Consider the following 16,824-nt stretch of genomic DNA (forward strand, 5'->3'; position numbering starts at 1 on the left):
AGCAAAGTCTTTCTTCAAAGGTGCAGCAAGGTGAACCAGCTCCGAACCAGTACCAGCACTCAGTTCACTTTGGTGGAAAAGGATTAATATAATTTCATGTTTCTCGAAATTGCTGCATTCTATTTTGAGATTTTTAGGCACTGGTTCTCTGCTTGTTTTGTTTCGACAGATTGTAGTTATAATTGATACGGTCTAGTAACACCCTTTATAAAGGGTTTATAAGTCTCAACTAATGGTGTTATTAGTGGCTGATGAATCGTTTACCTATAATACATTGAAAGCTCTCTCTCAGAGAGTTACCACCTTGTAAATATCATCCCTCTTGCTGGTGTTGAAGCTTATTTGGTATTATACCTTCAAAATGCTTTTAATTATCACTGGTTTCTTCTAGAATTATAAATGCTACAGAGTCATTCATATTTTTTTTCATTGACCCTTTGTGATAATCAATATAAGAGCTAAAGAGATAAAGTAAGTGCCATGCCAAGAAAGCCTGCATTCATCATTCACAACTTGAAAGTTGTGCTCATCAATGGGTATGAAGCAATGATAGATTGATATTATCAGTTAAGCTATTAATTACAACATAAACCTTTTAGAAAGGTTGACTGCCTGGAGAGCGGTGAAGGAAGTGTGTTTTGTACACATCACACATCTCGCTGCTCTCCTCACCGTTCTGCAGCTCACACCTCCTGTTTACAGGAGACAGTGTGAGAAAGGTTCACTGAGGTGAAAAACCCATGTTGTTTCACTCCCACATGTGTACATGTGTGTGTTTGCATGTGTGTGTGTGTCAGCATGCATTGTGATCCCTTTAATCCTGATTCTCCCACGTCCTTCAAACGCCACTCAAGGTTGTCATTAATGAGCGGTTTCTCTCTCCCTGCGTCACCCTGTTCTCTCTCCCTCTTTCCGTCTCTCTCTTTTTCTCTGTAAACCTTTCCTAATTAACTGCAACACTGATGCTTGCTAATGATGACCCACTGTGTTAGTTTGTGTGTGTGTGTGTGTGTGTGTTTTGTTAACTTATGAAGATATTGTTAAGATTTGTGTAAGGGGCCAGAGAATGCATTATGTCAATGAATATCCTCACAATGTGTGTGTTTGTGTGTTGTGTGTGATTGTGTGTGTCTGTCTGTGTGACGCTGCTGGGCAAGGACTAATAAACATCTCCTGTGGTTTGATGAGTGATGCCTGAAAGTCGGCGGTGTGGTCTTCGGGTTCATGTAGTCAAGTCTGGTCATTAATTTTTTTTATCTCTATCCAAATCAGATTCCCTGCACTTGCCAAGTGTAATTAGTCTGTAATAATGAGCTATATTAATAGGCACACATATTTAAAGTGACTCCTGATGCATACTAACAGAGTACCTTAAACTAATCCTCTCAACACTGCCCTTATCCTATCTACTTGACTGTATAAACATCCCAATCGCATTAATGAGAGGGCCATACAGTTTATTCGATTCAGTGGAAAGTACATTCAGGTAGTTTATTAGTTTATCACAGCATGTTTGAGTTATAGAGAACTGAAGCAGAGTTTTTCTTGTACTGCAGAGTGACGACATAAATACTAGGGAGATATACGTTTATTGCTCCTCCTCTACTACCTAGTGCTAGTGCAGTGGCTGTTCTGAACCAAGCTGTCGATGTGAATGGGCTGTTTGCTGGACCTGTGTTGTTGCTCTGGAGCTACTTCACAATTATTCCTCAGTGAGACCCCCTCAAACAAGTTCTACAATATACTGTCACGCTTTATTGTTCGTGCGCAGAGCTTTTTATAAACAGTCTATGGTGCAGAGTGACGTTAGACAACTCTGTGCTCATCCTACCTGGTTAATCTGCAGTGAACATGTTCAAATCAATGTTGTTCATAAAGTTACGTTCCGTATAAAGGATTTCAGCAACAAAACAAACTAAATGCTTTTACTTTACTGAAGACGAAGATTTTGGCCTGAGGTTTGACCCAGTTTTCGATAGCAGCTGTAGTTTATCACATAGACAGGACATGGAAGAAGACATGTTTAACTAGGTCCACAGACTGTTAACATGTCAGCCCGCCCCCCAATGTCTGCTGCAAAGCACTGGTCAACTGGTTATTAAATGTGTATTGCTATTGAACGTCACACATATCCAAACTACACCAAACTTGGCTCTGAGCTGAGTTCCACAAACCGACAGATAGGCAGACGCTTGTGGAATTAGTAGGTATATGGCACAACTGTGAAAAGACAAAAGTCCACTGTTGTTAATTTGTGCTTTTCTCTCTCTCTGTCTCCTGTTACAGGTGCTGTGTCCAGGTGGGGTGGTAACCATGGAGAGGCTGTTGCTGTGTGTGATGCTGGCGGTTGCCATGGCGGTGCGGGCCCAGGTCTGCCCGAAGCGCTGCGTGTGTCAGATCCTGTCGCCCAACCTGGCAACCCTGTGTGCCAAGAAAGGCCTCCTGTTTGTACCGCCCAACGTTGATAGGCACACGGTGGAACTCCGGCTGGCTGACAACTTTGTCACCAGGTAACAGCAACAAACGTGACACGCTCAAAACCACATCATTTTAACTTTTTACACCCTCTGCAGGTTATGATTTCTGATAGTGAGGCTATCCACATAATCCCTTTTAGTTTTAAAACATCAATTTTGCTAGGTCAAGAAATTCCAGGCCACTAAAAGAGAGACATCAGGAAAAAGTGCTGGACCAATCTTCTCTCAATATCACATTTTAATCTGGATGAACAATAAATGGAGACTTTTGAAAAACAATTATGCAGATTTCCAGGTTTGAGTCTGACCACCAGCTAATGCTATACCGCTCTTAACAAATTATGTCCAGTGCTAATCGCAGTACAATGTACGAAGACATTACTTCTGCTGGGAGAGCAAGTTAAAATTCAAATCTATTGATACTTTCTGCAAAGTCAACTGCTGCCACCAGAACTGCTGCTTTTGTTAACGTTATTAACGGCAGAACAATCATAATCATTAAAAATTCTATTCTATTAGTGTAAGTGCAGCACTTTATACTGTGCCTTAAAGAGACTAGTGTGTAGGATTTAGTGGCAACTTGTGAAAATGGCAACCAACTCAATACGCCTCCCCTCACCCCTAACTTTCTAAGCATTTAGGTCTGTTCTGGGCTACTGTAGAAATACTGCAGCCTCCATGGAGGATGGCCCGTCCTTCATTTTAATATTAACAGCTCATCTACAGGAATCCAAACACAATGATTCTGAATTCAGATTATTGTAAACAAATCAAAACAACACTATTAATATTATCTTTAATTTATGCCAATATAGCCTCATAAATCCTACTCATTGGACATTTAAGCTGCTGTCAGACAGGCACTGACATGCATATCCCTGAAAGTTTTCAGAAGGGATGTATGCGAGGACCCAAATGTTCAGGTCAATTACTTGCCGTTGTTTACAATTGCAAGCAATTGACGGCAACAATGTCTGGAAAAAGGCTGAGTGAGCCAATGTGAGAATACACAGGAAACAATTCAAGTCAAACAACAGCAGAAGCAATTGGTGTGTGTTGATGAAGTTTCTACAACGCGAAGGACAAAAAATAAGAAAGAATTCTATCGAACAAGACGAACCACACACATAGAAGGAGAAGATGAAAATGTAAAATTGGAAAGACAACGGTGGGGCTGACACAATTTATTTAATGTGCCTCCTGCAAGATCTATCCAGGTGCCCCCCCTCACCTTACTTTTACAGACTTTTTCATTATGTTGTGAACGAGTGACCCGGAGATCACCCCTGTACAAGTCTTAAATTTCTGAAAATGGCTTAAAAGTGCTACGTTTATCCTGATCAGGTTTTTCTGGTGCTGTACATCCAGGAGATTGGTCCATCTTTTTCCTGTCATCTTAAAATATTTACACTAAATTCTGACATCTGTGGGAATAAATCTCTAAAACTTAAACAGAATAAATAGTTGGTTAAATGAAAGTCGTCAGAAAGTCTCTACTAAGACTTTGAACCTTTTCCAAGTGAAAGATGAAGAACATGTTTTGACGTGTGCACAGTTTTTCTCTAATGTGACAATTAATACTTCACTGACATTCAATTATTAACAACCAGTACTACTTAGTGAATACTTGAAGAAATAAGTACTAGTACTAGTTCTGGTAAGTTCAGTCAAAACATGAGAGAATGCTTAGCTTCAGTGTCTGATCTGTGAAGTTATGGGGCGACAAGTTTCTGCGCTACAGACAAATAAATCTTAGAGTATTTGGACAGTGCAACATCACGCAGGGTCCTTATCCTCTGGCAGCAGAGAGAAATGAAACTCATTTGAGGATTCAGAAAGAAAAGAAGCACATTCTTCAAGGCTGCAGAGTATAATACACTTGATTCGTCATTGGAGCGGCTCAAGGCTGTGTCCTGATGGCGTTGCAGTTTCGGGATCGTAGTCTTCGGAGAGAGACATTTACACTCGCACATATTGAATGAGCTGCACAGTTAAGAAAGGAATAGCAAATGCGACTCCTGTTTTAGAATGAATTTCTATTTAGAATGTTGAAAGACCATCTCCCATGAAGATCTCTTTCAAGTCGGCTGTGTATGTGAACACTATTAACGTGAACATGTAACATGAAGCAGGAAGCTCAAAAGGAATAGTTGTGTGAATGTTTCACCCATAATATGACCCTGGCATCACTAAAGACAGAAAACAAACACACCCGTCCCTCCACTGTTCCTGCAGGAGCTCCATCGCCCACGTTCATGCACGGGTATTGTCAGGCTGCACCACTGATCTCAAACTGTTTGACTAAGCACCCACAGTCATTAGCAAACAGGACAACACGATACTGACCTCAACTGAGCCAAAGAGAATAAACGTTAACCGACTTTCATGCAGAAACTGAGCAACCATCCCCTTTCATCCGTCTCAACTCCCAGTGGTCCATCCCCTGTTCAAACGGCTCACTGTTGTTCATGCGGGTTCATTAAAGGGAGGAAGCTCTATGTCAGCGTTGGAGATCACGTGTGGGACAAAGCTGTTTTTGGGGGTCGCACAGGGGAGCTGCCTTGGACTGTAAAATACATAGATGAGCAATGATTTCCTCAAGATTAATGATTAATTCAAATAGACAAATGCTGGCAAAATATTTTTGTTCAGCTAACTACTTGGATTTACACAGAATTGACAAGACTAGGTGTTATCTTAGACTCTGATCTGAGTTTCAAGGCCAACATTAACAAGGTGATCAAAACCAAATTTCTCCTCAGTAGAAACATAGCAAAGGTTAGGCCATTTAACTTGCCCACACTTATGCGCCCTTTATAATGTTTTATCACTTTCTTATTTTTCTGTTTTTATGCATTTTGTTAATGATGTTTCTGTAAACCTAGATGGTCATAGTACTTGAGGGAATATCACCATTGAACAGTGTGTCTGTCTTTTTGCTGATTTAACTGTTCTCTCCATGTCCATAGTGTGAAGAGGAAAGACTTTGCCAACATGACTAGACTGGTCGACCTCACATTATCCAGAAACACCATCTCCTTCATCACACCTCATGCCTTTGCTGATCTGGAAAACCTCAGAGCCCTACACCTCAACAGGTTTGACTGAGCACAGGCTCATTCTACTTTATCTCCATAGCTGCAGAGACCTGCAGGTTCTAAAAAAGTTTCTATTTCTTTGACCTCTTCCAGTAACCGCCTGACGAGGATCGGCAACGACACGTTCAGCGGGATGTCGAAGCTGCACCACCTGATCCTGAACAACAACCAGCTGGTGCTGATCCACCAGGGAGCGTTCAACGACCTGCTGGCGCTGGAGGAACTGGACCTGAGCTACAATAATCTGGACTCTATTCCTTGGGAAGCCATCCAGGTCAGGATCTCTTTAATCTATAGCATCCCTTTCAATCCTGTTTATATCTGGAGGGCTTTGTAATGAGCCAATCCCAAGCACCATAAAAAAGGCCATAAAACCTTTTTGGCCATTTTTTGGAAATAAAATAGAAAAAAGTTTTTATGGGCTTTTGGACAGAACAGAGGCCATTATTAGATAATTCAATAAGAGTGCATGCACTTTGATATTGATTGTTTCACTTGAGATTCTTTCATTCCTATGTTTTTTCATGGCTGACAGTTAAAATGTTATTAGCGTTCCTTGTGGGTCAACAGACAATTTTTATGTGATCTAAATGTCAGAGCCTCTGTGGTTTATCATCCTGAAGTATTCTGCAATCTGAAAAAGAATAGAGGCTGCTCAAACCCTGAAAGTTTCCACCCACAGTCAGACATGTTAATAATAATATAACTTCATATAGTTTTACATTTATACCTCCACTGTAGATCGGGGAAACTCGTTTTCAGACAAAGATCATGTGTGTAGTACCAAATCATATCATACATTTTCTAAAGGTCAATATCTTATAATATTAAAGAGAGAAACAGTTCCCACAATAAGCAAGAATTTACTAACCCGAGCACAGTCTGAGAACCATCTTCTCAATCCTGAGGGTTTCACTCAAACTTTTGTTTCTCAGCCTGTGAAGCAGAAACATAAAATAAAAACCATTAACCTTTCTATTGTGAATAATGCCTTGGAAATAGGATATGACTGAAACACATTTGTCACCATTTTCTGGTAATTTGTTATGTTTTTATAGATTTTTTATGTTTTGAGCGAGTTTCTGCCACAGAGGCTGAGAAATAAAAAGAGGTTCAATTACATCACTGTTTACTTTTGGTGTGATGTGACAGTGGCTCTCACTCGCTTACTGTTGTTGTTCTTCTTCTCTCAGTTTACTTGCGGTCCCTACTGAAACCTCTCTAGCTTTACTCCGGTTAACTTCATTAGAATAGTGTGACTTGCACTTATTGGAAGTCTTTTTGGATAAAAGCATCAGCTAAACGATATGTAATATAGAATCAAATGTGGAACACATCATGTTCAGATGTTGTGCTAGGGATTGCTAGAGGTTTGGGGCTAAAACTGCAACAATTTTGTTACCTGAAATTTAAATCTATTAATTTGTGATGAAAACGTGAGCGTTGTTCAGAATTTGCAGCTGATACATTCCGTTCCCTGTTCACTGAATATATGAGCATGTTAAATGAAAGCTCTCATTTTGCTTGTTCATAGCTGTGGGAGTGGAGAGAGAAAGTTACGTAACCGTTCTATTCAAGCACTGTCAGACTGATTGTTATAAGTATAATAATAAGTGAAACTTAGAGTTTGTTTTCTGTGATGGGCTGATGACACTTGAAAGATAGGCGGTGTAGATGATGGATGGATGAATCTGAGTGGCAGTTAGTTATCTGAAGACGGAGTGAAAAGCACAAACTAAGGGAGAGAAAGGACACAAAGTTTATAACATCTTTAACAACTGAAACGAGAAGATATCCTCGTGTCGGAAGGGAACACAAACCTTTGTCTTTCTCTTTCCAACAGAGAATGACGAGCCTCCACACGCTGAGTTTAGACCACAACATGCTGGACTATATTCCTGAGGGAACCTTCTCGCTGCTACAGAAACTCAACCGGCTGGACGTCACCTCAAACAAACTGCAAAAGCTTCCACCGGACCCTCTTTTCCAACGAGCACAGGTAGTGCAAATTATTTAAAAGCAACACAGCTTTGAAATGATGATAGAAAACAAGAGACACCCCATGCGTTACGTATAGATGAATGGCAGTCAGTGGGGGAAATTATAAGAGGGACAACTCTCTCTAAATGTTGATAATTCAAATAAAATTGTATTTAGTTTCTCGTCCTGTTGATGTAGTCATCATTTGGGTTAAAGGGGACATATTATGAAAACTCCACCTTTGTAGTGCTTCTACACGTTAATTTGGGTATCTGGCGTGTCTACCGTCCCCAAAACTCTGGAAAAAATTTGGTGTGGTTCCTCTATGTCAGAAACGATAGGCTAGAGTGTGTCGAATGGGATTACGAGCGAAATAAACGTCATAGTCACACCATGCCCATGTAGGGAGTCTCGCTACATGGCCTTGGACGAGTTAGCTCGCGAGCTAATGCTAGCCGGGCTCCACCGGCCGGTTAGCTCGCAAGCTAACGCTAGAGCACCTTAGGGGCTCCCCCCGGCTAGGGGAGCCCTGCTTCCCGGCTAGCGTTAGCTCGCTGCTGCTACCCGTCAGCCATTTAAGTGGCCGCATAAACAAGGGACCACGGGACACTTCTAAACGTTGACTCAATAGTGTGGAGGGATGCTGCTGCTGCGCCAGCTCAAGCTCCCACTGCTCCCACTGCTCCCACTGCGGGGCTGCGCTGGGGAGCTGGGGCTTTCGCAGCCAGGCTCAGGTCAATCTGAGGAGGGCTGTTTTAGACAGGGTAAAAAAGAGCTGTTTTAAATGATCATTGTGGTATTTTGACCAAAATATGTTACAGACATTTCATTAAGACCCCAAGGAACCATATCAACTGTGGTAAAATGGCCATAATATGTCCCCTTTAAGGTTCCACAGCAAAGGTCGAAATTTGAAATAACTTAATGGAAAATTTACTCTTTCTTTGACAACTAAAGTTTGTACACAACCAGGTCCTGGCCACGTCCGGGTTCATGACGCCCACGTCCTTCGCGCTGTCCTTCGGCGGGAACCCTCTCCACTGCAACTGTGAGCTACTGTGGCTGAGGAGGTTGAACAGGGAGGACGACCTGGAGACGTGTGCCTCACCGCAGCAGCTCGCCGGTCGATACTTCTGGTCCGTCCCCGAGGAGGAGTTCCTGTGTGAGCCCCCCCTCATCACTAGATTCTCCCATGAGATGAGGGTGCTCGAAGGGCAGCGAGTCGCACTAAGGTATCAGTATTAATACTTCATTCCTACAACCACTTCGGCACTCACACACATACACACACACAGAATCTTTTAATTTATGTTGTTGTCCATTGTGGTTAATGCTGCTGAAGAATATATGAAAAGTCGTCTGTTCAGTGAACCACAAAACAAGGGCATTACATTCAAATTAAATGTAGCACATGAGGACCAAACAACAACAGGGCTGAAAGAAGAAGACAGCGCCATTTGCATATATATTAGTTGCATGCTTCCAATCATGACACATGTTATGTTTTCAAATATGGAGATGTGATGAAAATGAGAAAAAGAGGGCAAAGAAAATCAATGGGAGGACATTACTCTGTCTCTTATTGTGTCCTCTTCATAGGGAGAGATCATCAAAGTCAATGTATCTCTTTAATCTTCAACATTAAAATGCAGAGAACTGCAAAAGACAAGTGGTCTTGTGAATGATTTCTTAATGCAGATTTTTTTTTTTTAAATGACTGATTATTTGCATATTCAGTCTTTCCTAACTGGGTAGAAGGTAATACCTCTGAAAGATATGGACAGGCTCTGTTGCTCGTGTGCAGAGACGACGTACAATGTGACCCTGCAGCGACCGGGACAACTACAACATTTCCTACATTTTCCTCAGCGTGTAATCTGTTTTACTTAATTAGACCTGACTGTTGTTACAGGAAATGACCTCGACATTTCTGCCCAATAGACTTATAATTGAATGGCTTCAAAATGATAAATTACTGCAGCCATTTGAATTCAGTCAGACACCTACAGAGGATCGTTGTTAGAATGAACCTAACATTCAATATTTAACCAGCACGACAATAGTTCCTTTTTGCACAATGAACTAAATGGACTGCGTTAATATTTATGACTGAGTCACATGTGTCCTTGTTTTTTTTTACTGCGTAATAATCAAATTAGGCATTCAGCCAATCTTAATGATTTGTCATATTCATTTGACAGTCAGTCACTCACTCAAATAAATTCCTTTAACAAAAACCTCATCTTATCTGTAGATATTATCTTTTGTAATATCTTGCCAAGATCCACATACAACTGTACATTTCACTCATGAATGATTAATACAATTTATACTTTGTTATAATTTATTTTGACAGCTTTGCTGCAGTGCTTTATAACACAGAATATGTGCTGTGTCGACACAGTTCAGATTTTCTTTCCACTTTGGGTCTGAGAGGCAAAGAATGTGAGGGATTCCAGAAACCACCATCCAGCATGTACCCTACAGTTGACCCCATTCTGTCATGTTTCTAATAAGTTCCACTCCACTGGTTTTCATCCTTAAAAGGTGTAAGGCAAGAGGCGATCCGGAGCCAGCCATCCACTGGATCTCTCCAGAGGGCAAGCTGGTGTCCAACTCCTCCAGGACGTTGGTGTACTCCAACGGGACCCTGGACATCGTCATCAGTACTGTGAAAGACACCGGCTCCTTCACCTGCATCTCCTCTAACCCCGCCGGTGAGGCTCACCAAACGGTCGACCTGGTCATAATCAAACTCCCTCATATCTCCAACAACACCAACAACATCCAGGAACCTGACCCAGGATCTTCGGACATTTCCACGTCGAGCCGGGGCGGGGCCAACGGGAGCAACGTGACGGGCGACGTGAAGGGCGGGGTGGACAAGAGGGTGGTGACGGCCGAGGCCACGTCGTCGACAGCCTTGATTAAGTTCAACTTCCAGAGGAATATTCCGGGCATCAGGATGTTCCAGATACAGTACAATGGAAGCCAGGACGACTCGCTGGTGTACAGGTAAGACTGACAGAACCACCGCGTCATGATCAGACGGTTTGCACCGTGCGGAGGTAGACGATTACCCAAGTCTGAGCTCTGCAGATTAGATTACAGTAGATTAAATGTATCTTTAATGATCCTGATGGAAAATCTGATCACAGGTATTAGAAACTTAACACAGGCTAACAGCAGTGATAGGAGGGATCAACAAGCAGGCCTCAAGTTCACAACCAGGGCACCACATGAGTGCTACACAGGTACTACACAGGTACTACCAGAACTCTACGAGGATGCTACAAATCCTCCGATCCTACAAACGAAATACATACAAAAAGGACAGCATGCACCAAGCCTTTACAACTGGAAATAACAGTGGCAACATACTGAAAAGAAAAGGCAAGTCAAAATATATAAATTGTTACTTAATGGAGCAAACAGGACCCAAATTGCAGACCACAGACTAGATAAGAAAAGAGGTTTACAGTCTCTAGTAGGCAGGTTGGCAGGTAAGAGAGCAAACAGAAATCCATATCTCCAGAAGAACAAAGGAGAGACAGGCGAGCAGAACAGAAGCACTTAACTAGATGGGGTAAACAGAACAGAATTCCTACTGAACTAGAAGGGCCCATGGAGAGCAAACACCTCTGCTCCACTGATGCCCTATCTTGCAATATTAAAGAAAGTGAAAAGAAACACTTACACCTAACTATTTTATTGAATCTGCCCCAAACATTAATGGGTTCTCTCTTGGCCCATCCCGCACCCTTCCACCAAGTTTCCGTAGAATCTGTCCAGACGTTTTTGGTGAAGTCCTGCTAACAGTTAGATGGAGGCATACAGCCAGTAAATCATTTCAAAGTTAAAATCTCAGGGTCCATCCATTATCCAATCTAGGACCAATCCCAGTCGACATTGGTTGAGAGGTGGGTTACACCCTGAACAGGTTGTCTCTGTATGTCGGCCCTGAGATACACTGCCCAACAACTGTTCCCGCCTACGGGTAATAGGATTTGTCCTCTAACCAGAAGGTGGGCGGTTCGTCCCCATTCAGCATGCCGAAGTGTCCTCAGGCAAGATACTGAAATGAAGTCTATAAATTTAAAAAAAAACGCATTACACCACGGGATAAATCAAAAGAGCAGATTCTAACACAAAGAGCTAGGAAATAATGAAGTGTGAATTATTCATTAGCGTACCCTTATAAACACTTTCTTCTTGTCATCCTGGTGAAGCTGAAGACTGCGCATTGTCTCATCAGAGCATAGGTGCAGACGCTATGTCAAAGTCTCTGACACATCAATTCACAGTCGAACAACATGAGGATGAAACAGGGAGGAAAAAAACAAAGACTCGCAGAGACGTGCGAAAGTTGTTGATGGAAGAGAAGACGTCGTCTCCCCCCCCCTCCCCCCCCTGCTGACTCACAGGGACGGTGTTGACAGGGAGGGCGCTGCACGTCTTTCTTGACTTTTGCCATTTGCTCAAGATAACAGAGATAAGATGGATCTCGCTGGGGATGATTGTTATTTGAGCTAAATATTTGCTCCGGCGAAATGGGGGGAGTTAACAAACACAAAGAGCCTGCGTAGGGAAATCGGCCTGTATTATCTGCCTTTCATAGCGCTGCTAATCCTCCCAGCATACTGCATCGGTACGCATCATCATCATCATCATCGAGAGCTGGCAGAGCATTGGGACTGACCGTCTGGGTCACAACGATGACTATTCAGAATCAGAATCAGAAAGTATTTATTGCCAAGTAGGTTTACACCTACCAGGAATTTGCTCTGGTTATTGGTGCATACAATGAACATAGAAACATAAAAACACAATAAATACAACACACATAAGAAAAGCAATAATAACAAACAATATATACATTTACTCACTATTTACTTCTTATTTACTCACTTTTTCTAATATTCATACAAAGTAACATTTATTTAGACATAAACATATCTAATTAAAAATAAATAAAAGACAAAAGATCTAAAAAGTGAAGTAAAAAGTGAAATGCAAAACAGTGAACAGTGTCAGATTGCAATATGCAATGTAATGCAGTATAATATAATTTGTTAATTTAACACATCCTTGAGGTGTGGGGGGGGGGAATAAAAGTCAGAGTCAGGTGGGGGTCCCGGGCCTTGTTGATAAGGCCAATGGCTGTTATAGAATTCATCTCCGAAGGCTGGTTCTTTTTTATTTATTTAACTGCAAGCTATGAATTATAATCTTTAATCTCTTGCCGTCTTTATCTCCGTGCCTATAATTAACACACAGAGATCAGCCACATAAGAGTCTGATGGTATCATCCGCCTTCTGTATTATTCCTAATATCTGTTCATAATTCATCAGCACTTAACCCTGTTCAGAGGAGGCATCGCTGAGAGACGGCGCCGAAAGGTTTGTAGCCGACATTCTTCTCATCAAGGAAACATCGTAGATCACATCCATCCATCTCTTTCTTTTGCTCCCTCGTTCATTCACAAAGCACCCTCAAGCCTTTGTGTGTTTGATGGATTTTCACCCTACAAAAGGCCACGTTTGTCAGACTTTAAAACACTTGTGCAAAGTATTTAGTTAGAAAGCATAGAAAAAAAGCAGCTTCCTGCGGAGGGCACGCGGAGGAGATGTGATTAGGGAGGCTTTCACCACCCACCCCACATCAATCAGCGTCTTTCTCTCTTTCTTCCTGTCTTTTCACCCTCCCTCTCTTCCTCCAGCTCTGCCATCCTCCTCTTTCTTTAAGTGGTGAAGTCGTTTGTGTGTCTCCGTGTTGTTTTGCAGCTTTCTTGTCTTTAGATACCCAATTGATTTCCATTCAACACCTCTGCTGGCACACAACAGCCGCCCATTGATTGTGCTTTTTTCTTTTCATTACCCAAACACAGGGAAGACAAAGAAGAGGGGCAGGGAGGGAGAAAGGAGAATAGAAAAGAGGGATGAAGGGAGAAGAGGAGTGGAAAACGAAAAGGGAATGACGGAGGTGTCAAAGCGAGAGTGGGAGGAAAAGCGGATGACAGACGGGAAGACTGATCTTGTTGTCACAGACACAACTTTTACTTTTCAGCTTCAGTGAGAGATAACATTAGGCACATCGACTTTTGTGCACTTAACTCTGCACCTGCTCGACATTATGTTGTTGGGCGGAGGAGGAGGTTCTGTACGTTTCCTCCAAACTCTCTGCTTAAACTGATGAAAACCTGATTGATAGTTTAATGCTCGCACAGACACATCCTTCCTGTTCTGGACGTACTTGCAGCACTTCTGGAATGTTGTTGCGCCTGATTGTGTATTGATCCCTCGCAGGGAAACCCCACCCACGGCTGCTTCCACAGGGAGGTCAGGGTCAGCTGCAGAAAAGCACTTGCGGAGCTGACAGGGATTCAGTGTCCATCTCGAGGACACTGGAGACAGACAGGAACACAGTTCCGCTGTGTTAATGTCACTCCTCCAGCTCCAGTATTATATTTCTATTCCGGAGGGAGGCCTGTCGCTCACAGGAGTAAAACCCCTGCAGAGCAGCAGGCTCACTGCAGCTCAGGTTTTCTTCAGAATCTAAATAAGTTCCTAAAGTACTGATGAGCATTTCCTTATAATTACTATTAAAAACACTGACGCATCAATCATCTTTATATCTAGATTGCATTTTGACAAAGTGCCATTTTCAAAGAGCCAGTTTTAATTATATCATGCATATTTAATACAATCTTATCAAGCTGCAGTAAGTGAATGATGTACTCTGCTCTTAGTTATTGTGAGTTGGTGAAACAATAAATATTAAACCTTGGCTGTTCTCTAGTCAGCTAGTCAATCAACTTCCTGTGGTAGTGGAAGAGGCAAACAAACATGTTGTTGAGCTACAGCAAAGAAATATTATTATAAATTAAAAGAAACTCGATATGGTAGAGTATCTGCGAGAAAGTAAATGCTGTGGGTAAAACCAAAAAACGATGAAATCAAGAGAAGATGGCAAGACATGAGAAGAAGAACGAAAGAAAATTGCTCACATTAAAACAGCGGCAAATTAAACAGGTGTGGGGGGGGGGGGGGGGGGCGGTGTGACCAATATTGCGCAGGAGGTGAGAGCTGTGTCCTCTGTGGCACCAGCGCTCAGGCTGGACACTCTGATGGCCATTCGTGCCATGGCATGAGATGGATTCTTTTTGCTGCTGTCAATCCAAACGTGTTTACACGAGCAGAAATAAAACTGTTCTCTCCGTCTTCCCCATCTACTCCTTTGGGAAACGTTGTAAACGGACAGCGCCTGTTATTCTTCACGCAGTCCTCAGTGCGCACCGTTTTCTTGTGGGTGAAATCAAGTTTGCACATGTTTTTACATGTGCAGTCCTATAGTAGAAATATAGTAGAGGTATAGTAGATCAGGCCCTATACCTCTCGGTAATCCTTAACATGTTTTCTAACCACACCAGAAGAAAATATTGAGATATCATATTTAGAAGAGACATGGCACAGCTGTTAGATCTGTTTTAAAATCTGGGACGGATCACTTTATAATCTGGGACACTTGTATTATGCTTTAAAAAAGCTTAGATCACGTTGCATTAAGCTCATCATTACAATTTTATTTAAGCATTATGAAAAAAAGTATATTATTCATGGACAGTTATATATTTTCATTCTTAACCCTTTGATACACCACAGCGGTCAAAGGTGACCCGACTTTTCTAAATCTTTGCAGTAAATTAATTTCGTAGTTCAGTATTTCAGATATTCCTCAATTCATTTGTTTTTGATCATAACAAATCCTTATAAAATATTTTTCCTTTCTTACTTTTTGAATAAAAATCCTTTTTGAGCTTTTCTGTTCTAATGCACAACATGGGTCAAAATTGGCCCATATTCATTTCCTCTGTAATTTCATGCATGGCTGAGTGTTTCTTCGCTATATCTTTGAAATAATTATATTTCATTATTTAATATTTCAGATATTCATTCAATATCTTGTTTTTGAATACCAGAAATCATTATAAAACCTGCAGTGTATCTTTCCAGCATGTGGATCCATTGAGGTTTTTAATAAAACTCATTTACCTGTAGCATGCCAATTCTCTGGTATAGTTTGGTCCTTTTTCCTGTTAAGTGAAACGTTTTTTATTAACCTTCCTAAATTGAAGCTATAAGGAACTAAATTGAGTCGTCCTCGCAGCCCCCTCGGCTGTTAACTCCTGATTTCCTAGTCAGGTCAATGTAGGGCTGATGTCACTGAGATAATGTGCCGAGCTTTTCCACACGACCTACCACAGCAATCTTTGGCCTTTACACCTCGCTGGGTTTATTGAACAATTCCCAGCCATAGGCGAGCACTAATGTCGACGTCCATAAAACCGCCACAGAGTGGAAAAGTGCTCTATTTCACATGAAAAGGAGATAATTAAGGGTTCCGATGATTGCGAGCCATTGTGGGATCATAGACAATTTGAATTCCCCAATTATGAGATGAACAGATCTATTGTTTTGAGGCAGAAAATAATGATGGTTAAAAAGGCTATTAAAAATATGTGAGCCTTGAACAGAGAAAGCCAGTTTGAGGGTAGGAAATCGCTTTTTAATTAAAATGTAATAGATTTGACATGATAATAGCATGTTTTATTGTTTTGGAATTAATAGGACGTCTATAAAAAGGTGCCAGCATTTGGGTTGGATTGTTCCTTCTATTGTGGAGCAGCATCCTCGTGGTGGCTTGCAGGTCTGTGAGGTTTGAGAAGCATGAATAGCTCTCCTCTATCCCACTGCAGAGGGAAGCAACCTGCTTTTTATTTTGGGAAAGTTTAATAGATAATTAGGCATGTTGCAAAATGTATTTATTTTTGTTATTTTCTGTTCCGTCAGGGATGAACCCTCATCGTCACCCCTGTGAAAGTCCACATGACCCACTGCTCTTAATGGTGTTTAAAAGCCTTTTTTCCACACCTACTTGAACAAATACCCTGAACTGTGACATATACAAATATACATATTAGCACATATGTTATAAGGCCAACACAGGATGATGATAGATAGATAGATAGATAGATAGATAGATAGATAGATAGACCATCATTCGCCATGATAGCATGAACACCAAAAAACTTTACTGATCCTACTCTGATTGTGTCTCATGTCATCATTACGTCCACTACGTCATACATACAATGTTCCCGCCATTTTCTAAGACCTGTGATCAGCCCAAGCTGAATAATTTAATGAACAATGCGACTGTATCAACTGTGAATGTGTGAAACATGACGCCCGCATGAACACAATAATAA

General features: G+C 41.5%; 1 protein-coding gene across 1 annotated transcript in view; it reads left to right on the forward strand.

The window, feature by feature from the left end:
• The window catches only part of lrfn5a (leucine rich repeat and fibronectin type III domain containing 5a), a 135,321-nt gene that overhangs the window by 104,540 nt on the left and 13,957 nt on the right, over positions 1 to 16,824 (forward strand). Inside the window, exons 4-9 of the mRNA XM_053435388.1 lie at positions 2,287 to 2,510; positions 5,447 to 5,575; positions 5,669 to 5,849; positions 7,419 to 7,574; positions 8,528 to 8,787; positions 10,103 to 10,570. Of these exons, the coding sequence (XP_053291363.1) occupies positions 2,314 to 2,510; positions 5,447 to 5,575; positions 5,669 to 5,849; positions 7,419 to 7,574; positions 8,528 to 8,787; positions 10,103 to 10,570 (1,391 nt within the window). The 5' untranslated portion in view covers positions 2,287 to 2,313. The remainder of the gene's footprint in view (positions 1 to 2,286; positions 2,511 to 5,446; positions 5,576 to 5,668; positions 5,850 to 7,418; positions 7,575 to 8,527; positions 8,788 to 10,102; positions 10,571 to 16,824) is intronic.

Source organism: Pleuronectes platessa, chromosome 11 (genome assembly GCF_947347685.1).
Source record: "Pleuronectes platessa chromosome 11, fPlePla1.1, whole genome shotgun sequence".
Classification (NCBI taxonomy): Eukaryota; Metazoa; Chordata; class Actinopteri; order Pleuronectiformes; family Pleuronectidae; genus Pleuronectes; species Pleuronectes platessa.